General features: G+C 41.2%; 1 protein-coding gene across 7 annotated transcripts in view; it reads right to left on the bottom strand.

Moving 5' to 3' along the window:
* DPF3 (double PHD fingers 3) overlaps window positions 1–23,550 on the bottom strand; it is a 167,264-nt gene that overhangs the window by 40,112 nt on the left and 103,602 nt on the right. For 6 of the 7 annotated variants that reach the window (XR_008577371.1, XR_008577370.1, XM_054827528.1 and 3 more), the window contains exons 4-8: window positions 23,096–23,223; window positions 19,084–19,179; window positions 18,001–18,039; window positions 14,287–14,365; window positions 2,971–3,108 (exon numbers count right to left, since the gene is read on the bottom strand). Coding sequence is in view for 4 of the 7 variants with exons in the window: in XM_054827528.1 (XP_054683503.1) it covers window positions 2,971–3,108; window positions 14,287–14,365; window positions 18,001–18,039; window positions 19,084–19,179; window positions 23,096–23,223 (480 nt within the window). In the remaining 3 variants the exon portion in view is untranslated. The remainder of the gene's footprint in view (window positions 1–2,970; window positions 3,109–14,286; window positions 14,366–18,000; window positions 18,040–19,083; window positions 19,180–23,095; window positions 23,224–23,550) is intronic. The other variant, XR_008577372.1, reaches the window with a different exon arrangement.

Genomic DNA, 23,550 nt, shown 5'->3' with positions numbered 1-23,550 from the left:
CAAAATACAGGCTAAGAAGTTTTAGGAAAGGCAAAGGCCAGAGAAGACTGTTGAACTATCTCTCCTGTTGCAAAGGGTAGTCTATAGGTGAGAAAGAAGGACAAAATGAGAGACAGATATAAATAAACAAACCTTCTACAACGGTCAAGGACAGCAAGATGTGCCAAGGGGAGACTTGGGGCTTAGGCCAGTCCCCCTTCTTTGATACACATCTGTTCAGTGGTTCTCAGTTTCAGCTAGGTTCCTCCTATCTACATCTCTCTCACAGTCCCTGGATAATTTACTGAACTACTCAAATTGGTCTGTACATGAGGAGAAGAGTAAAGATAAAGGGGACTGGGTGTGCAGAAAGACAAGCCATCAGCTCTTGAGCTGGCACCAGCCAGGGCATCAATAGCTGAACCCTGCAGAAGCCCCGCTCCAGAAAGCTCCCTCCTGCATCAGCACGGCTGCTGTTACCACAGGTACTGCAAAGAGCAGAGGCTGCAGAGGAGATGCGGGTACAAAGGAAGGAAGTTCATACTGCAGCCGCCCGCCTGAACTTTGCTGACCCAGTGCTGACCTCCCACAGCACGGCAAATTCCAAATGGCTGGTTTGAATTTGCCTTGCCTTTTCTAAATCAGGCTGCTCATATCTCTCTGACACACTGCTAAGCACATAACCGGACCTGCTCTATACCATATCTCTGATCCTCCTGTTCAGTAGGTTGCGGATTAGCTGTTTGGATTAACATCCCCCCCCACCCCCCGCCTTCCTTTCCTCCTCCCCCTGCCCCCCCAAGCCCATGCAGGGAGGATCCTTGAAGCCCGAGCCCTGCGACACTGCAGACCTGTCAAATCTAATTCATAACACATGCCTAGCAGTTCTTAGGGGAGAGGAAGGATCTGATGCCCTGGCTCCCCACCATCCCCCTGTACAAAGGGACCATTTAATGACTGCACATTAGCAATGTGGACAATTAGCATTCACATGGAGGATAAATGGCAGCATAAATTAAATATCGCCAAGTGAAAGAGCAAAGATGCAAGATCTGAGCTCAAGGCTGTAAACAAACAAACAGGCAAAAAGGAACAAACAGCCACTGCGACAGCTAAGCCATTTGGGAGAGTTACCTTCCGGGGTCTGGGACTTTCCCCAGGGGTAATCTCCACATTCGCATGGCTGTTGCCCATACCTCACTGGCTCCTGGCTGGTTGTTAAGCAGATTCTTTCTGCTCAGGAATCTGGACCTCAGAGTGTTTTACCCCACTGGCTCTAAACTTCTGCCTGTTTGGGGATCTGTGCATCAACAGCTTCCCTCTGCCACATACTTCGCACAGGAGCCTGGGGGGAACACAAGCCCGCGCAGCTCCCACTCTACCCTTTCCCATAGCGCAGAACACACCTTTCTTTCCATGGGCCAAGGCTGGCTGCACCTGACCTTACCACGGCTTTTCTAGCTCCTCTTCTTGCTAACTACTATCATTTCCTAAGCACCAGAAACGTAAGGACTGAGACTGTCCTTAGCCTCTATGACAAGCTGAAGGGCAGGGGACACTACCCCTTTTTGTTTGGGCATCTGTGCAAGGCCATTATCAATATTAATTCAATACAGATTTGCAATATGCCTCTCAGATACGCAACTATTACTGACTACTGCAGGCACAGGGGAAAAAAAACCCAGCAGAGATGATATAAATGCAAGTAAACAAAAGCTACTGGCTGAACACTGACATTCTCCAGCCTGCCCAAGCAGTCGCTCTTAGTGCATTGACAGCTCAAGTTTATCAACAGCTGGAGGAGTCAAAATTACTTTTGCTGTGAACCTACAAAACATGTGAATAACTAAAAGGTAGAGCATAAAAGTGACAGAAACATAGGGACTGCCAAATGGGATCACGCTAAACGGCCCTTCAAGCTCAGACAGTGGCTAGCAGCAGATGCTTTGGAGGAAGGAAACCCCCTCCCACACCTCCCTGGGGACAATTATCAATTATCCTGCTTAGAAAGAAAATGTTTTCCTACTTCCATACTTCTTCCAGTTCCTCTTAATGTATTAGAAAGTGGTAGCCTGGATATTTTTCCCCATAAGCATTTTATTGCTTTGTCCACATTGTTCATTACTTTGAACTAAAATGACACAGTTCACATGGTGATCTGAAAGGACTTTTTGAAAGTGAACAAAGCTATCTACACAAATCCCAAGGTGAAAGCAAACATCACATAGTATCGCACACAGGAAAACTGAGAAACAGAGGCTTAGAGACTTGCAAAAATCAGTAATAAAACACAGTCTCTTTGACTCCCAGTTCTGTGCCTAAGAAGTAGAGGAAGGACAGTCAAATAGAGCCATCCAGACCACTAAGATTTCTTTCAGCTCTGTACCAGTGTGGGGAATCTAGGCACATAATTCTTCCCTCCTCTCATGTTCCAGCTCTCCTCCTTGCAGATCAGTACTGATGCCTTTTCATAGATTTTTCCCAAACTGTAGCTAAGAAGCGGCTTTTGGTAAAGTTGAGGGTAAGCCGTTTGGGGAGGAGATGCAGGGATAAGGGGGACAGGTGCTGTGAATTTCATACCTAACAAACTGAGACATGAATAAATGTCTCCTATTCAAAGGCAAAACAAAGGCAGCTCCCTCAAACTACTGGATGTGTATTTCCCTGACATCCCTGCTAACAGCCACTGGAAGGCTGCTTGATGATGGGCAGGTTGGGCATCTCTTCTTTTCCCCCCTCTCCTTGCCACCTCCTCCCCACAGGAGCAGTAATGGAAAAGTGACTTGCTGCAGAGATAATGCTGGGTTTGAAATGAATTTCTGACTAGCTGAGCCAGCACCCGTGTGAGCTGCGGCTGATTAGCTCCAAGCATCCAGGTCCCAATCACTCACAACGCAGCCAGGCAATCACGCCAGCCTCCGCAAGGCAAAGACAGGGTGGAGGCAACATCCCCAAAAAAGTTCTCAAAGGCAAAGGGAAAATACTACTCACGTTTGTGGTTTTCGTTTCTGTGGACAGGGGAAGAGCGGGTCTCCTGCTCGCGGGCTTCATCACCCTCTTCGCTGGCGAGGTGCGTGTGAGCATAGTGGTAGCTCAGCCCAGGCCTGTTCTTGTAACGCTTGCCACAGACTGGGAGGAAAGGAGACATGAGGGAGGGGAAGAGAGAATGGAAACATCAGTGTGATCTGCAACAACGGCACCATCCTCGCAAAAACCGCTCCCTTCTCCCCCGAGAGCAGCACCACACACTCCACGCGCCTGCCCGAAACTCTTCCAACCAACGGTGGTGAAAGGTGACAGAAGGGCAGCCCTGCAGCCGCAGGTCCCCAAACAAGCTTTCTTCCCACCGTGCCGCCAGCAGTCCTTCCCACAGGCCTAGGCAAATGCACATTCAGTCTCTGCAGCTCATACAGCCCTAATCCTCTCTGCTAAGATTACTAACAAGACCGCACATAAAATTAAATGAAATGCCAGTTCCGATGTTGGTGCTGCACAAGGCACAGCAATGGGAACTGGACTGACAAGAAAGGACATTATTTTCTTCATTGCTGATCTCTGAGAAAAGGAAACAGTTGGTTTGTTGGGTGGTTTTTTTTTTTTAAAAAAAAAGGTTTTCTGTAAAAGGGTAATAAATAGCTTTATTTGCAGATTCCTAATCAAGACAAGGAGATGGAAATCATCCACAATTTCTTGCTAGAAGAACATGTAGTAATGATACTTATTTGCTCATGTAAACTTCATATTCAACATCCCAATAAATAATACAATGTGTGACAGAGAACTCTCCTTCTGAACTTTTGTTTATTTTAGGACTAAGTCAACAGATTAAGAACAGGATCAAACAATTCAGGGTGATGAAAGGTCTACATTTTCACAGGGAGCTAACCAAAAGGGCAAGCTTCATCATAAGATTAATTACATAGAAATTCAGCTTCTACAAAGTTTTTAATTCACTTTATTGTCTCTGAAAGTTATCTCTTTTCATCTTCAGAGCAGTCTCTGAATGTCTATTTTCTTTTATACAGCTATTTTGTCTAGCAAATACAATTATTGCCATTTTAAAAGATGAAGAAATAAAGGCAAAGAAGCTTAGAGCTTAGTGCCCTTCCTGCAAATTTTTACTCCCAGCCACATTTTCAGTCACTTTATTAGCTTCATTAACCTCGAGGATTTCACACAGGAGTAAATGCCATGCCCAGTAGTCTGTCCTGCATAGTTTGCTTAGGAAGGCGAAGGAAGTGGTGCCAGAAGAGAGGACAGAACTCTGCAGTCTCTAGTTCTCTGTCTTGTTTTTAGACCTCTTGAAAATATCTCCAAGCGGGAAGTCACCATCCACTCCTAAAAACTTCACTCAGCCCTGATACTGAAAATGTACCCTGCAATGTCTGGGAATGCCATAAGGCTCCATACATCAAAAAAATTAAAAAAGAAAAAAAAAGAAAAAAAAAGACCCACCTCAATTATTCATTTACCTATAAGTAGAACTTCCATTATTATACTTTTCTGCTACTACTCACAAAAAGCCAATTGACAGTCCACATTATGGAACAGATGACAGAAAATTGTAAATCAAAGTCTAGCATGATAACATGTTTCATTCTCCATCTCTTCTACCTGATTTGCAAACTCCCTCAAGGAAAATACTTTGCCTTATTAGAAAAGTGTAAAACAACTTCATGATATGAATAAGATGAGTGATCTGGAATATTAGATACTTGTATCCCAGTTTTCTCCATTCTGCAAGGTGATGATCACACAGACATCATAACAGGACAAAAGCTTTTTCCAAATGTTATGTGTCCTTGGCCACAATTTTTTTAAGTCTTTGAATACCCTTGAATTAGAAATAAGAACTCCTGCAGGAGGAAGGGGGGGAAGTTGGGGAGAAATAAAATGCCCAGATACACATGCATATCCATTCTTTGAACCATCTGCCCTCGTTTCATATGTAAACCTAACTCTATTGCCAGACATTTGGAACGACTAGACTGCTGTTAGATGCGTGCTCTCCACAAAACATCATTTTGGTCTCCCTTCTTCTAGTACCAGCCATGTATTCTTCTAATGCATTCCGGAGAGGGAAACTACTCCTTCTCCTCTGCGGTCCTACAGAGCTGTCCTGGTTTCGGCTGGGATAGAGTTAATTTTCTTTCTAGCAGCTGGTACAATGCTGTGGTTTAGATTTAGAGTGAGAATAATGTTGTTCCTTCCACATGCTCTCTTTTCCCAACAGAAACTGATGGTTTAGTTGTTGCCAAGCAGTCAAGAACTTTTCTGCTTCTCATACTGCTTGCCAACAAGAAGGCAGGAGTGACCAAGAAGCTGGGAGGGGGCATGGCCAGGACAGCTGACCCAGACTGACCAAAGAGATATTCCATACCATATGATGTCATGCACCGTATATAACTTGGGGTTGGCCAGGAGGCAGTGTGGCTCAGGAACTAGCTGAACATTGGCTTCGGGTGGTGGTATATTATTATTATTATTATTATTATTATTATTATTATTATTACTGCTGCTGCTGCTGCTGCTGCTGCTGTTGTTACCCTCTTCTTCCTTTTCTGTCCTATTAAACTGTCTTTTTCTCAACCCATGAGTTTTATTTTTTGTATTTGTCTTTTTGATTCTCTCCCCCATCCCACTGTGGGAAGGAGTGAGCAAACAGCTGTGTGGCTGTTTTAGCTGCCTGCCAGTTTAAACCATGACAAGAGCAAAGTGGAACGGATGCTGACCAAGAGCCAGACAACAAGGTATCTGCAGTTCTGTATGACCATTTTTTGAATAGCAGAAAAAGTGTAACACAAAACTGGAGAGAGCTACAGAATGCTCACTGTTCAATTTTTTTCAGAAAGATAGCCCCGTCTAATTACACAAATGTTACAGCATTTCTTAGAATGGAGAAAGAGATTTACATTTCTAGCAGATGATTTGACTATCGTACTGAGTATCCTACTCTATCCCCCTTACTTGTGTGCGTTTGAAGATGAAAGTTAAAAAATAATTCTTCTGCTATGAATGACTGATACTGCTCGAAAACTTCTGTCTACTTAAATTATTTTCAGAGTACTATCAGATGATCAGTGCTGTACTGACAAAGGAGGAGGCACTTGGAGTTAACAGCTGTGTGATACATACTATCCAACGCTATCTTGTTCTTGTATAGCTTGAGCCTGCGTTAATGCTAACCTAGCTGCAAAATCAGGTAAGCTCTAAAACCCAGTCCCATATACCTGTTAGAGGGAGTTTTAAATTTCAAAAACAAAACTATTTCTAGAATTTCTACCAGACTTTACTTCATTCAGCTCTACCTGAAAACATACCCACAATTCTAGCTCTGCTGTCGTTACATTACAAAAGCACCACCGTGTCCTTGAATACAGGTCTCGTGCACCCTTCTCCCTCAATGCACAAAAGGAAACTTGCATTCCCTGCAGGAAGTCCCAAGGCTGTGGCCTTGCCTCCATTCCCTACAGGATCCTACAGGGATTCGAGCTGCGGAGTTCAGGATGTCATAAGAAACCAGATGGGTCTGCAGACTTGCCCTTCTCCAGCAAAAAAAGTATCAGCTCACCAGGAAAAAAAACATCAAGTATGAATATAAGCTGAGGCAGTAGTAATTCCGCAGCTGAGCCCTTCCCACTACCAAATCTCTTTCAGATGGCCTTCAAGGGTGGCAGCAAGCTGAGCCATGCCTAGCTAAAAAGGAATTTGGAGGACTTTATAACCAGAACTGAGGCAAAGGAGTTCTGTTTACACAGTCCCAGCAGATCCTTTGTAGGACGAAAGATTTGCAGCTTCCAGCAGCTTTTTTTCTTGGTGTCTAGACTTTTCTGCCTTTCAAATTCATGTTCTGTCATGGAAAAAGTCCGAAGCAATGCCATGAGTTCAAACTGCAGAGATTTCTTATTCCCCAAGCAAATTAGACTTTTGCAGGGGAAAAAGGGTATCATGATATTAGTCAGGCAAAAGAACCATTGGCTTCTGTGGGACTTTGCTAGAATAAAAGCTAAGTCAGAACTTCATGGTTTCTCCAATAGACTGAATCTTCCTGAATTCACCCTAATCTCTTATTTTCCAGATAGAGCACATTTTATTAATCTACCATATCACTGTGCTAAGAAGTAGTTTCTATAAAAGGGCGATCATTAATAAACACTTAGCTCTTATATAACTCTTTCCACTGCAAGACTGGCTTTTCAAACATTAATTAATCTTCCTCCACATTCCTGACTGGGAAATACTATTCTCATTTCACTTCTGAAAAAAGAGAACCACAGAGGGGTTAAGTGAGTTGCCCACACAGTGATCTTTTGTCATTACTAAGACTGGAATTCATGACTTCCAGCATCCAGCCCAGTGCTCACACCACATCTTTCTCATTCTCCGAGCTGACAAAAGCATAATGAGAACTGGTTCTCCCAGTCTGAAATGTATGCTGGTGATTAGTTCCTAACTATGCAGCTCACAGGTAGCAAGTGAGAGTGTGCCTTTCATAAACTTTGCCAGGTGGCCTTGCCTTTCTTTCAGCAGCTTTGACTTTTTTTATCTTTAATTTTCCTTGCTGGATAGGCTTATCATCCTTGCATGTGGTAGATTTCATCCTGAATCTCAACACTGGGAAGTTGACTTGATCTTTAATTAGGTAGCCGAGCCCAATGAAAACAGCGGGAGTTTGTAGAACGTAACCTACTCCAATTCCTCCTGCATTCAAAGGATATATTTTTGCTATAATCTGATGTGAATGCCATCTGAGGAACAAGCTGGGTAAGCAAGAAGTAATACAGCCGTGCAGATCAAATGCCACAAATGGGCAAGAGGGAGAGATTTTATTAGGCCACCAGACACTCTCCTATGATGAACTTTACTTTCCTTCCAATTTGAAGACTGAAATGAAGACATTACACAACTGCCTTATGGGGGGAAAACATAATTTGCAGGCAGTTTAATCACAAGCATTGAGTGTTTCATAAAGGAGAGCTCTGTTCTAAGTTCTAGCCCGTACCAGCCTGCAACACTTCGGATAAGCAAATTCTCACTCTGTTTATGTTTCTCAATGAGTAAAATTAATATAAAATACTTCCCCTGCCTTAAAAGGTGATTTGAAATCTATGACTTAAAAGACTTCCGCATCAAATATTTAATGGTTGTGTTGCTGTCGTTTTGAAATTGTTACACATTTGGTCCTTGGCAGGCTGTGAGCTATGTTCCAGCCAGCTCTCCACATACATTTTGCACAATCTGTCACCAGTATGAGACAGAAGGAAACAATCCATATTTTTAGAGGAAAGAGGAAATTGGGGGAGGACATGCTTTTTTTTTTTTTTGGGTCACTGAATCTTGCCCTGAATCGTTGTCTTTCTTTGCTTTTCTCCTTTGCCTCCTGTTCTTTCTTCTCAGGTGGGCTCTGTCAAACACTACATCTTAACTGCTGGCAGGCAGTCATTCCTCAAAGCTACCTTCCTCTCCCATCATTTGCTCTACTCCAAAAAAAACATTCCTTGTTTTGCACTGGTTTGGTAATATAATCTCCCCTGTTGCAGTTATGTCCATCCACACTCTGGCACATCTAGAGATCTCAAATGCTAACAGTGTATTTTCACCTCCACTGATGGAAAGGCATTACGTTTGTCCCTCTTTGATCAGTACTGTCACACTATACACCACTAGTATTAGAGCAGCTATTTAGTAACCCATTTCATTGGGGGTTTTCTTGTAGGTAGTAAATAGCCCTTGCTTCCGTGCTCCCAGAGGGTAAGTCCTAGAATCTACGTGCTGTATTAAGATCACAGGAATGTTGAACGCCAGCACAAAATACGCACAGGTCAACAATATATGTGCCCACATTTCAATAAATGAATTGCTAGCAGGAGCAAGGGAGAAAACAGGTAGCCTATATGACCAGAAAACATTCAACTATCAGACTCAACTTTGTTCCCCTCTTACCACGTACTATACTCCAGACCTGTGTTATTCAAGATTTAAAAAAAAAAAAAGAAGTGTCCTTGCCTCTCTACTCTTGGCTTTTCTACCAATAATGTTGTCAATGAATGCCAAGTGTAGCAGCTATGGTGGGAGAGTTGTTTGCTGGGTTCATCTGAACAATCATCTTATTCTAGATCTTATTGCTTATTAACTACTTAGGGATTCACTAGAAAGGATAATACCAGGAGATGATTTAGGGCTTAAACTACTAATAGTTTAAAGAGACGCTGAAGTCATGATGGAGATTTATGAGAAGCATGTAAAAACATAATGCTATAATCAAAGCATTTTCAAATCAGCTTGTCATTGTGATATTTAACCAAAGGTCTGTCCTAAGAAGCAGCAGTTAGTAGCATTGGACTCATTCATAGTGACTAAGAATTAAGGTAACAGATTAAGTCTCAGAGAACTGGTAAAAATCAAGCTAAATCATGATTTATCTTGTAGACCTGTTGTATTCTAGCAAACCTTCCAGAGAATCAGTGAGATGTTTGTTAAAATGAGTATGACAGGATCAGGTTCATTTCAAGGAGATGGGAAAGAAGGGAGGTGAAGTTAATAAGGTAATTACTAAAGCCATCACTTTGTGAACATATACAATAAAATAATTCCTAAAGAATAGGCCTCAAGGAATTGCATTTGGCAAGTCATGCTAGAACAATATAACATTTAACTGGGATTTTCTAAGGAAACTAAAAGAGAGAGATCTTTGGTATCCACTGAAACTCAGTAGAATCTGTTCATCTTATATCACTTAAACTACCTGAAGACTCCAGCCTCTTGTTGGTAGAGCCTATAATATGTTTAGTGGAGAAAGGGAATGGGAAAGAAAAAAAAATAACCTCACAATAATGAAATGTCAATGCCCTGCTGGATGATGAACTTACAGAAAAAGCAGGAAGATGTTTCAAGCTACAATGATTTGGATGTAGGGTCGAGCATTTTTAAAAACAAAACCAAGTTCTGAATAACTATTAGTAGTTCAAAGTCAAGTTGAAAGTGCCCAGTTAGGGACCAAACCTTACATGATGTGTAGGCCACAACACAAGCAGACAGGCACTTAGTGTGATATTCAGGGAAAACAGTTTAGGAGTCTACCTCCAGTTGAAATTAGTGAGAATTAGGAGCCTAATTTTTTTGAAAACTTCACAAGGCACCTTTCTGCATCTTCAAGCACCTGAAAGAGTCCATTTTGGGCCCAATGCTTGCCTCTGTTTTTATCATTAATTTGGAGGGTAGAATAGAGAGTGAAAGAATCAAACATGCAGAGAACTGATTGCCGGTGAAAATATTGGAATAATAATAAAAACATATCATATGAGCTTCACTACTCAAAGAATTCTTGCTAACAGTAAATATTAATATGATACCTACTATAAATAAATAAAATACAGTATAAACAGGACAAAGCAGTATAATGAGGAAACTAAAAATGACAATGTCTCAGTAGAAACAGGTTGAACAGGGAAGGAACAAGACACTATAGCAAATGGTATATTAAGTATGAACTCACATGGTGGTGGACAAGGATGAAAACTCCTTTGCCACTGAAACATGACATAGCACTGGAGAGGAGCGTCTTGCACTGAAAACTTTTTTACTAAAGTTTACTAAACAACCTAGGTGGAAGAATGTACATAGGTAAGTCTCTGTGGGAACATGAGAAGAATGAAAGCCGACAAATGAGGATGGACAGCAGGAAAGTTAATAACTTGTAGAGATTCACCACAAACTAACCACTCTGGCTAAAGGAAGTAGACATCTGGAGTCATGAAGCTCAGGTGCTACAACTGATTGAAACTTTTAAACCAGAATACAAGTTTCTAGATAAAACTTCAGAGAAGCTTTTTTTCCTTTTTTTTAATAGTAAATAATATATAATAAACAATATGAAAATAGTAGAACAATTTTTAAGACGACTGCTGTGGTAGAACTAATGGTTTCCCAGCTGATCATTTGACAGCAACATGACATCAATTCCTATTACATACGTCAGTATTAATTCACTCTGTCCCTCCTTTAAAAATCACATGCCCAGTTTATTGTGAATAGCTGTGGTGGTGTATCTTCCACTTCTCTTGCTTTACATCAGAGGCTTTGGTTTCCTTCTCAAGCCCTACTTTTCACTATCCTTTAAGGCACCTGCTCCATCTCCTAGCCAGGTATTCAAGCTATGTTTGGGTCTGGTGACCCATTTGGCTATGTTACCATTTCCAACCTATACCCATCTCAGACCACACTCCCCTGCCACTTTCATTATCCAAGCGTTTATCCCAAGGGAGCTCAAGGTGCAACACTATCCAATGCAACTGCTTGAAAATCTGACCAACTAGTTTTCCACTTGCTGATTTGATGAAGCAATGCATTTCATGATTATGTTCGCAATTTCATCAATGCTCTGCATGGCCAAACATTTTATTCTGAACTTCTGGTACAGTATATGCTCAATAAAATCAACTGAAGTATTTCAGAATATTTCATTCCACAAAACAAGCAATCAACCACCTTTTCTTAAAAACACAGGATGACAAAACATTTTGAGCTTTGAATATCTTCCTCCATACAGAAATTCCATATTTCCAGTCAGTTTTAATATTGGGATCAGGTTTAATATCGGCGTGTAGCTGAATGCATCTTCCAAAAAAGGCAGGCCTTTTCAGAAATAACATTGCCACCTTCCAACACAAGGGGCAGTGTCAGCTGGGTACTGCTCTCGCATCATCTTACTGACACACAGACTAGTTTTTTTCCCATAACCTTTTTATTACTGATAAAATGAAGTGATATATTCTTGTTTCCCAAAAATATGAATGTGCAACTATGAAAAAGGAGCAGAGTAGTTCTTCACCACAAACCATTTTTTGTCCCCATGCAGTTTAAGAAAATTAATTTGGTTTAGATATGCTTATGCTTTCTTCTTTGTGGTCACTTTCCAAACTCAAATATCAGAACATTTGCAGAAAAAGCAACCTGGAGATATGCAGAAAAAGTGTCAACCTATTAAGGTAATTATTTATACCAATAACGTGATTATGGGAATCATGTTTTCCCAAACAGGAAACAGATTCACTATTTTTGACCTGCATGTTTCCATGTAAAACAAGACTATCTGCCCAAAACATCTGCACATGGAGTAATGCAAACCAATGTCTAACCTACCACAATTAGATTAATCTATAAAAATATTTAGCAAATATTTTTCATTCAAAGAAAAAATGGATTCAAGAAATCCACCCAAGCAGGAAAGAGGCCTCAACTTAGGACAATTATTCACAATGAATTTTATGTAATATTTCTACAGAAAGTTAACAAGGGCAGGATATTACTTCAGGATGATGGCATTACAATTGGGACAGTTCTTTCCTTCTGCTCCACAGTCAGGTAAAAGAGTTCTGCTACCATATAACTCTTTTCTCAGCTATCTACAATGGAAAAGGAGGAGTCAATGTGTAAAGTCTGGATTCCAAAACTCCTTATGACTCACCTCTAACTATAAGTTTCCTAAAAATGAAAGGTATCAGCCAAATGAAATAGGAAAGTTTATATTTCCAAAACCAAAGAGGAAATTTATGCTCCAAAATGTAAGCCAAGGCAAAATTCCATCAGTACAACAATGTACTGGAGCCTTGACTTCAGCCCAGATTGCTGCTGCCTGCTTTGATATCTTAGATGTTTTATCTATCTACTCTGTGCAAATCAGTACTATGCGTGTTGCGAGTTCTCTGTAAGATCCAAAAGCAAAGGAAGATCAGAGAACAAAGAGCCATTATGTTCAAAACAACTACCACTGACAAGTGTCCTTGGATTTAGAAGGATGTTCCAGAAAAGAGATAAAGACACTTATGTATATATCACCAGAGGAAAGCTGTGGATTTCAGCAAGAATACATACTGGGCTCCCAGAGAAGTCTTAGAAGACACATTTTAGTTCTTCCAACACACAAGGACAGCTATTTAACCACAGTGGAAATCTCCTGACTCTTCATGTCCTAAAGAGCTCTTCCTCCTTGATCATGTGTTCAGACACTCCCATTCATGTGCAAGTCTTCCCATTTCTACTCATTGCCCTTAGAATATTCACCTTGCTGAAGCAAAATACCCAACATGTCCATCACAGTGCTGTGCAGGGTCACATGGTATCACCATAAAAGAATATGATTTGATCACATGGAATATAGTTCTTATGTACTGTGCATGCTCCTTATTTCTTCATGTTTTTAAAATAAGCAGGAAAATACCCCTATAGATTGACATAGTAACGCTTGGTCTTTTAAGGTCAGTAACATTGCAAGATAGGTAAAGAGTGGAGAAAGGGGCGTTCTAAATATCCTCAAAACCACCAAACATTTTTGGATCACAGACATGAAGACCTCCTGCTATTCTCCTACTTCTATTAACTTTTGCTGGGCTGTTGTCTTGTAAGATAGAAGGCACGCAGTAGCACAAATTATTATTGCATGTACACTCTACAGTAAGCCTTAAGATAGGAGACCTCAAAAGTACGTGGGTAAGATAAGTGCCCTTCACAGAAATGACATAGTGAAGGAAAAAAGAATATCAGAAGAAGAAGGAAAGCACCAAGGACTAGACTGTAAAAAAAAAAAAAATACATTGTGTATCAAATATTGGATTCCTTCCTCATACTAGGACTCTGGTATCCTTCAGTTTGGGCATTGGGCTCTGGTATAATTTTTCAGCTGGGGCAATGTCTTACTTCAGCTGCAGTCCCACTGTGAGATGTCAAACAGCATGGCCATATTCAAAGGGAATATGTATGAAAACAAAGCAATCCAGTTGTGTTTGTTTCTTAGGAGGGCTCAACTCCTGAGGATGCCGCAAGAGTACTTTCTGACCGAGGGATGAGAATAAGATCTTCAGAATTTAGCCCAGTGAGATTTTAAAAGGACTGAAGGAAAGAGAATCCCCAAATATATGAAGAGATACAACAAGGGTGAAGTACCTTTGTCGGAGATTTTTGAGTTATGCTTTTGTTTGTAACTATCTGAAACAGAGAAAGAAATAGAGGGTGAATCTTACATGGGGGAAAGGAAGACAAAAGGCAGAGAAGCCAGAAAAAGAGAAGGAGAAAGAGAAAGAAAATATAAGAGATGATTTATTATAGGGCAAAGGGAAGTGGAGTCTTGCCGAGGACTTAATTTTATTTCCTTCATGCAAAAACACCAAGAGCAGCAGCAGCAGCAGGTGGTAAACATGCAGGTCAGAGAGCAGCAGAATATTTTGCTGGAAGGGAAGAGATGAAGCCCTGAGTGCACTGAGCTGGTAGGACCAGGCTGGAAGCAGAATCAGCTGTCTGGGTGCTACTTACTGTCACAAACATAGGGTTTGTCATGATCATCCTGGGAGGCAGCATCATTCCGTCTCCTGCCACCTCCAGATCCCCGAGCCTGCAAGGACAAGAGGAATGTTAACATTATTCCATCGCCCCTCAGGTCTCCTTGTGTCCCTCACCCTCCTATGAAAAATGTGCAATATAAACTAAACAAATCCTCAGCTTCCATACAGGTTTGTCAAGGGTGGGCTTGACCCTTCATCTCCTAAGATATGCACTATGTTAATGGACCTTGTAATGCAGTGGAGATCCCCTCCACAGATAACCCAAACTGTTCATCCATAGCAGTAGGTCACTGCCAGCACATATTCAGTCGAGTATCATCACACATTCATTTCTGAAGATGTTCAAATACCTTGCTTAACTGAATATGAATGAATGAATAGATGAACAGGTGTTAGAGGATAAATATAACCATTAAATCAGCCAGAAATCAGCCCCCAAATAAAACAGAGGTAAAATTATTTCCTTTAATATTTTCAAAGGGGGGTTGTTTGGTTTGTTTTGTTTTCTAGCTGAAAAGCAATGTTTTGAAATGGCCGCCTGGGACAAAGATGCCATGGCTAATTATAAAACGGAGCTTTGGCCAGTTAGTGGAAAAGATTAGGTAATATGGCTACCTGCAGTAACAGAGAATGGGAACTACCCAGAAAGGTCTCTCTGCAGTTCTGTGTTTCTACAACATACCAAGTTGGCGGCCCTGGAAACGGAAAAGCTCTGTTTCTCCACAGCACAGACTGCTCTGTCCTGCGCTCCAGGGGTAAGAGTGGAATTCAGCATCAAAGCTACTTGGTCCTGACCCTTCTCAGCTGAGATGCCAACAAGGGGAGAGTTGATATTTGTCCAATGGTGGAGGCTATGATGTGGAACTGGGAACTGAGCCAAGGCATTCAATTCCTTCATGTTCACTAATGGACAGTGTGTAGATGACAATAATTTTTGACTTGATCTTTATCTGAGGAAGTGACCTGCAGGTGGATGACTAGATAGCCCTTCCTTAATTCTGCCAGCTACTCTATTCCTGGGTAAAAGCAACAAAATTGTTTCTGCTGCTCCTCTTATTAAACTGTTGATGTTTCTCACCCTAGTCAAGGCCACCTGACTCAAATCCTTCGAGCTTTTGCATGTGAAAATAAGAAAGGGACAGACCTTCACCAAGTAAAGCTAGAGAAGATGTAGAAATTCTGAGAACATTAGTGCCCCAGACACAAAAGGGTCATATGAGCTCTGTCCCTCTTCTATGCATTTGGGACTGGACTAGCACTATTCGAGCTGCATTCCATCAGACATCTAAAGAGAAGGAACAAGGAACAGTTTTACACTGGCCTGCCACAGTTTGTCAAAACGGGGATTTATAAAAACTTCACACATTATTTCCCTGGCATTGCTCAGGCCTAACTCTTAACACAGTCCTGAAGGAAAGATGTGGATTTGCAGTTGTCTGGATGGGGTAAATACTATTAGGTACGACAAGTATAGCTCTGCCTTCTGCAAAGACCTCTGCGCAGATCAGCACACACGTGCAGAGTGAGATTTGTAAGGGTGAACTGAAAAGCAGTTTCACCCTGGAAGAGGCCCCAGCAACAACTGTTTGGTGGAAGCTACTTTGCTGACCATATCACATAAAATCATCTTACTAGTCTGCAATATTTTCTCTCTGACTGCCAGCTCTGTAAACCCCCTCTGGGCTATGAAATCAATCCCAGGCTAGTTCCTTTCTTCCCTCACTACTGCAAAATGTGCTGCAAGCTGAATTTCGGTCCACAGCAGCCCCTATACAACCCTCAGCTCATCAGAGGGTCTTCACAGAGACACGTGATTGGCCCTTAATAAAGATTTCTGCTGGTACCTGGATTAGGATCCAATTTCCCTATCCTACCAGCTGCATTGGCTTTTCAGGGCTGTGAAAAAGCTGTAAAGTCTTATTTTTGTCACCAGTCAGTAGGTCTGACTCTGTTTACACACTGAGAACGGATCTGTTGAGTAAGAAGGTACTATTTTTACATAGGCACCTTTCAGAATAGGATGGTAATTTAAGGTCTGTTGCTCGGAGTTTCGCTAGTCTTACAGCCAGCTGTTTCCCTTCAAACCGTTCTCTACAGAAACGCAAGGGTACAGCATTCATGTCATGACCGCACGTCAGATATACTTTTTCATGCACTGAACACACAGGGGGAGATTTTTCAAGTCAATGACTTTCAATGGGACTTGGGTTCCTAAATGTCTTTAGTGCCTTTGAAATTGTCCCATGGGATATTTAGCTGACAAGCAGACAATCTGTACAGGTGCAGCTGCATTCCTCTCACATCTTCTAGCAAACTATCCTCCCCAGCTCCTACCCACATTCTCCCTGTCCAGCAAAGATACTAAAAAGGTCCTTCCGTAAATCCACCTCTTCGGCCTTCAGTGTCCTTCCTAATGCTCCCACAATTTCAGGGGCCAGCCTTGAGGGGGTAGTAAACCGAGTAGCTGCCCCGGAGGCAGGAAACCGAGTGCCCCGTGCCTGCTGTCGGCACTCCGGTCTGTTGGAATCAGTCGTCCGTGACTGCCTTCGTTCTCCTGATGGGATGCAGCAAAGACTACGAGACTTGACGTGTGAGGCCTGGAAGCCATGGCACAGCAGCCTTGAAGCAGCCCTGAAGCAGCCGGAGAGAGTAGCCAGAGGGACAGATGGAGAGTCCAGGATTAAAAATAAAATCATGCTGTAGGGAAAGGAAGGGTCATGTGCAATTTGGAAAGTCCAGAGCAGTAATTCTGTCGCATTAATCCTGCATCGATGCTGTCAGCCCTTCTCACTCCTTCTCTCAATCCCCAAAGGCCACGCTCTGCAGGATCTAGTTTCCTATGCATGTCCTTCCCCTCTTCTGCCCTCTAAAAATACCCTCACCAACTCCTTCCCAGAAACAAAGTGCTGCCCAGCTTTCATGTCCCCTAATTTCAAATCCTTGGTCCCGATTCCCTGCACTGGCTCAGGCTCACATTAGAAACGGGCTGCTTGAAGAGTGGCAAAACACTCGTGACCAGACGCAATTCAGGCTGCAATGCAGGCTTACCAGTTTTCAACAGCTAGGGAATCTGGCCCTAATTTCGAAATCCTAATTTATACCACATTTTGCTTTGGTTATTGATGCCATCAAATAAAAATGAAAATTGCTCAAAGTATTTGGCACTCTTCAGACTTCTTTTTTTTTTTTTTTGCACTGAATGAAGCCAGGGCACTAGCAGAGCAGGAATTAGCTGCAAGAAAAAGGCAAGAGATCCTGCTGCTCCTGTACTTAATAGGGAACTGGTTCTAGGGCAGAAAAGATGTACATTTATGCTTCAAAATGAATGGGACACGTCCAACTCCTTTCCCTATAGTAGCAGAGAAAAGGTAATAGAGTTATTCTGAAAGTTTCCTAAACAGGGGAGTAAAACTTTGCACATAACAGTAACTTCAGGACTTGGCTTGTGTCGGCCTGGGATATATGAATACAGCAAATTCCCTTCTCCTGAGCAGTATACTTCTTTTACCTATTCACTCTCTTTCACTCACCCTAACCAGCATGCGCAATTTATGTGACAGCAACTTATTAGAAAAGAGTTGTTAGCCTGGAATATTAGTTGATCGCTACAGTCAAGCTTGTGTGCATGTATCGATTCTAACTCCTGGTTTTGGTTACTGGTTCATACAAATTTTCTGAAACTTACATTTTTCTGGAAAATTTTTTTCCAGGTGGGGGTCTTTGGCTAAGAAAGAAAGAAAGAAAGAAACTGGTTCAGGTGATTTTGAGAATAAGGAAGGTGAAATATATACTTATCCAATTATTAAAGTGCTTTGATCTTATATTAAAGGACTTAAGCTCCAAAATAAAGAGGAGCAGAAAACTGAAACAACACAACAACAGAAGAAACCAAAAGAGAGGATCTGATGCATAAGTACATTGCAAGTATTCAATGTGGTTTCATGTGTCTCTCTCATTCAAAAGCTCTTATATCCTGCTCATTTGGCCTAAAATGTGGCCCTTCTTGCTTGACTCCTACAAACACATCCAAAGGTACTTCCGTAGCTCCTGTGCCCCTGCAGCATGTGCCGGAGCCAAAGAGAGATGAAAATGCTTGAAACTTCTGAGAACTGTGTTCACGTTTATTTAGATGCCTAGCTTATGGGGCCACAATTGAAAATGTTGATTGCAAGTTTTAAAATGTTGGCCTCATTACTTAACTGGTGGCCTGCTGAAATTGTGAAAAGACATCTTAGGTAAGAGAAGGGACACAGACTCCGCTAAGGATAAAATATTGCCCATTTGAAGCAAATGGAAGATTTGCCATGGGCTCAAGAGGGCCAGTATCAGCCACAAAGTGCTACCTTGGAGAAAGCTGCAAAATGTATTAATACAGTTCAAGTTACTTTTATTAATTTTTTTTTTTTTGGCTGTCATGACTAAATTTGTTGCTTTTCTGTAATTAGTAAATGTTTTAAAGTGAGAGCATTGTAATAGCAGGATGTCATCAGAATTATTACAGTTTACATTACAATTGCACATACAACACTAAAATATAAATTTACCCCAAATTTTTACTCTCAAAAGTCTTTTCTCTTGGTAATTCACAAAAATAAACCAAAAAAAATATTAAAAAATTTTCGACCATATGACTGAAAATTATCTACAGTGTTACCACTATCATATATCAATGGATATACACTTTGCATGTACCATACACATGACAAATACACACTAGAAAGCAGAGGTTTGCTTCCTTCCTTTCCATTCCAGTAAAGTCTCCACCTACCCGTCCTCTAGGCCTGTTCTTTCGTTTTGGAATATCTTCTTCCAAATCCTCTTCCTCATTCACTTCATCTGCATTTTCATCATTTTCTAAAACCCTCTGTGGTTGAACAATAAATAAGAATGGTTAGAAGAAAAGAAGATGACACATACAACCAACTGCTGCTCTTTACCACAGAGACTGCAGGTTATTAAATTACAGTTGATTAATGGTATAATGCCAAATCCGATCCCAGAACCCCTACTTCTTTCCACTAAAGCAAAATTTGCTTTCCCTTCCACCCTCCGTTCTCCAGGGAGTTCGTATTAAAAAATACCACTGATATCAGTCAACTACAAAAAAAAAGGTTCCTAAGAAATAACAGTGGCATCACTGAGCACCAATATCCCAAGACGAGACAAGCATTAGTATGCATGACTGCAGGCCCTGTCTGGGAAATTGTTTGCATGATTTTTTTAATTTTGGTTTCTTGCACTTTAAATTGTTTCGTTTTCCTCTAATGTTGAGAATGCACTTTAAGAAGACAGAAATCGGTGTTTTTCTCCTTGGCAGCTGAGAATTTTCTTTGTTTAGCAAAAATAGAGAAAATCCCAGCACGTTTAGTCAATCTAGAAAGTAACATTTTTCAGGGCTCACACCACAGGTACAAGTCTGTGGTCTGGAAGCAGGGGTCTTGCTGCATGAGAATGCTGAGGAAGTACACGCTTCATTGAAGTTAATAGGAACAATAGCAATAGTTCCTTCAATTAATTATTTAATAGGAACAATAATCCATCATCTCATAACTGTGAGATGCCCAGGCCAGGGGATTTCAATCTTTCTATCTTGATTTTTTGAAATCTGACCTCTATAGAACCAAACACAGGCTGGCCACCCTGAAAATATGCACAAGTTGGATGTCAGACATCGTACAGAGAAAGACAAGACAAACCATCACAACACTAATGAAATGAAATGAAATGAGTCAAATCCCCTCAACCCATGGCACATCTGCTAGAAATACAGAAATGGGCCCCAGCCACTCCTGCCATTCATGGTGTGGTGCCATTTCGTACAGGACTAATCTGGAATCACTAACTTATCTTTGCCATGCCACCATTCATTTAAATTACAACATGCAGCCATGATGCAAATTCAAATCAGTGACTTTTTAAACCAATGGGGACGTTTTTCAGTCTTTTACTCTGTTTGTCCCTTCGCTATAATTTCTACTTAACAGCTATTTGAGTGCCAGCAGAGGGAGAAAAGGAGCAAATCACAGTTGCTTTTTCTCCTTCCTACATATCTCAAGCACCGAATTCTGAATTTGTGGGAAAGAATACAACAGAAATTTCACTTTTAAAAAGTCTGTATTTGTAAGACCAACTATAGAAATTTATTCTTAATTTATCAGCTAAATATTTAAGACTAATATATTGACAGTGTCCCTTTTAAAAAGTCCAAATAACTTTTAGAACATGGTAGAGGCAAGTCTTCATCTGATTTTTGCTCCTTTTATTTTTAAATCTCAGGAGGCTATTAATGAAGTCAGACCATCATGAAATACAATTTCACATAATACTAGAGTACTAAATACTAGAGGGTGGAAAAGTTAAGCAAGTTCCAGTTCTACATACATAAAATGTTTCTTCAAAATTCATGCAATTGCATACATTAATTGACTTCATCTTAGAAAACTAGAGCACTCAGAAAACGTTGTACACAAGGACACTAGTGCTATGTAAGAAAATATGCAACTTTACTGATATGAGTTTATATTTTCACAGTGATTCATATCTTAAAGTATCTCCAAAAAAAGAGAAGGCTGCAACCATACCGTATGTGGGAGGGGAAGGAGCTAGTTTACAACAACACTACACAAGAGCAGTTAAGAGAAATATTGCAAACCACTTTCTTCATTTAAAATTGCAGCATCAATTTAAGAAAGAGATAAAAAGTAACCAAGTGTGAATTTGGTGACACTGCCAGGGTAATGACTTTACTTCTTGGTAGAAGGGGCATAGCCTTTCTGATGCATGGTCAAAAGGCTATTCTGAGCCTTCTCCAGCAAACGATGGAGGCACACGTTCAATACCAATTTACTGCAGGGCAAAATCCTCAACCCTGTTAAATACTAGCCGTACAGCAGGTCCCAATGACTGCATGTATTGAGCAGGGGCAACCCCTACTCTTTTTAGCAAAGTAACTTTTTTTTTTTTCTATTCTGTCTTTCTAAAACAGTTTCCCAGCCCAGTGTACTTCAGTGCAGCTAAGCCCCAAGTCGTCTTCTCCTGACAGATAGCATGAGTTTGAAAGGGTGGTAAGTGACTTGTACTTAGGTGGGAATTACAACTATGTCTATCCCACCTGCTCATTCCCACCACCACTGAGGCTGGACCCTTTCAAGTTATGGCACAGAAGAGCATGCAAAGGAACAAAAGAGAGATTTGCATTCTCTTATTTATCATATGGATAAAAGGCACTGACGGTGATTTTGATCCGGTACAGCCTAGCTGCCAGGTGCCTAAGCACACACTGAAAGCTGGCTTCGGCAATCATTGTACAGGCTGAATCCAGATAAGCTGTGCTTGCATAAGAAACAACAGCAAGACATGCCTTTTGCATCTGTTCTGATGAAACGTGCATCCAGATGACAGGTCACAGCTACAGCACTTAGCTGAAAATTTTTTGTATATTATTGCACCCCCTCCCTGCTCTGCAATGCCCAGACCTGTGTCAGTTCCACCATCTCTGAAGTCTCTTTCCTTGGACTGCTGCTGGGGATGATTTGGGAGCTCAGATCACACAGCAACATCCAAAGGCACTTGGTGATCTCATAAGGATGCTGCACCATGACTTCTTGTGACCTTGGAAGCAGGTATAAACGGAGCTTTAGGGCTCTCAGCTTAATAGACCCAGATACACTACGGAGGAAGGAAACACAGAAAAAAAAGCTCATGCCGAGCTTTTTCCCACTCCATGAGCACGGGATGCTTCCTCTTTGATGGTGCTCCTTTGCCTGTCTAACTGGGAACGGGAGACATAAATTTGTTTCCCTTACAAGTGTGAAATTTCTAGCAAATAGACCAGTAGGACTGAGCTCCAAGTAATATAGATTTGACCCCCACGCTCTTCTGTTTCATTTGGCATGAGGCTGCCCACTCAAATTTTTACTAGTTTTAGGTATAGATGCAACATGTTGTATCTCAGCCAAAATTACCAAGTTTGACACGTTGCCCATGGCTCTTACTAAAAAATCACTAATGGACTCATAACACAATAGTGTTTTAGCATCACCAAAGATGTGCTGCTGCTCCCCGGGCAGAGGTCCGCTTTCCAAGCGATTTAAGATGTCTTTATAAAGTGACATGCCCTTATATAAGAACCCTTTATATTAGCTGGATTCCTTCTATGACAGACCCACAAATGTGTTTCTACTTTTAATCGTTAAAGGATGAAATGGAATCTTGACAAATAACTTTCAAACCATAGAGCGTGTGAAGAGGCAATATTTCTCATATCTGCATTACTAATAATAACTGAGATAATTAAGATTAGAATATTTTTAATTATTTATTTTGCTTGTATACTTCCTGAAGGCTTCTCAATATTAAAAAAAAAAAACAGGCAAGGCGATGACACTTTTTTGTCTACAGTCAGCAGCTATGAATCCAAATTCAAATCCATGTCCAAATTCACTTTAAATATGAGGCACTAACATTCAGTTTATGATTGGGACCCATCTCTGCTTGTCAGTTTTATATGTAATCGTCTCATAGTGCTGCAAAACAAATTCCAACACAAGAGCAGTGCAGAACACAGCCAAATGACCAAGATTCTTGTGACAGGAGAAGCGTGCGAGATCCTGAGTTCATTTTGAGCATCACAGTGTAGCACAATGGTTTGATAACATTTTGACAGTAGAATGACACAACTATCAACAGATGCACTGTCCTGCCACAGGACAAAAGCTGCTAGGCTTAGAGACAAGTTGTAAAATCCAACCCTGCTGTCAGGGCATGGGGGTCTCCTTTACCTGGATTTCTTGTATAGTGTCTTCCTCTTTAGTGTCCGTTTTTTTCTCTATTCCCTCTCCACGCAGCAAGGCTTCCAGAGTTGTACTTTCTGAGGTGAACCCATCTTTCTTCAGAGGCAGATCAACTTCTGAAAAACAAAACACACTGACTGTATGTTTCTCCCCCAGACAGCTGACAAGCAGAAGGACAGAGATGACAAGCAGAAGACTGACAGACTTTCAAGCTTGTTTCCTTCTTGAAGAAGAGTTCTTCACGTTCTTCTTTTAACCGCTAAGGATCTCCATATAGGATTCATTTCTATCTTACTGAAAACCTGGTATCTTTTCAATCACTCTGCTTACAGGAAAAAAAGGCTGGGTATATCGTATCAGGAGGAAATAAATGGGGAAATAGTTATGTAAACTCCCTATGCTTCAAATAAAGTACAAACCCAGGGCTTTCTAAGATACTGAAA

This window comes from Grus americana, chromosome 5 (genome assembly GCF_028858705.1).
Source record: "Grus americana isolate bGruAme1 chromosome 5, bGruAme1.mat, whole genome shotgun sequence".
Classification (NCBI taxonomy): domain Eukaryota; kingdom Metazoa; phylum Chordata; class Aves; order Gruiformes; family Gruidae; genus Grus; species Grus americana.
The sequence above is the reverse complement of the archived record's forward strand: the minus strand, read 5'-3'. Positions and strand labels throughout refer to the sequence as shown.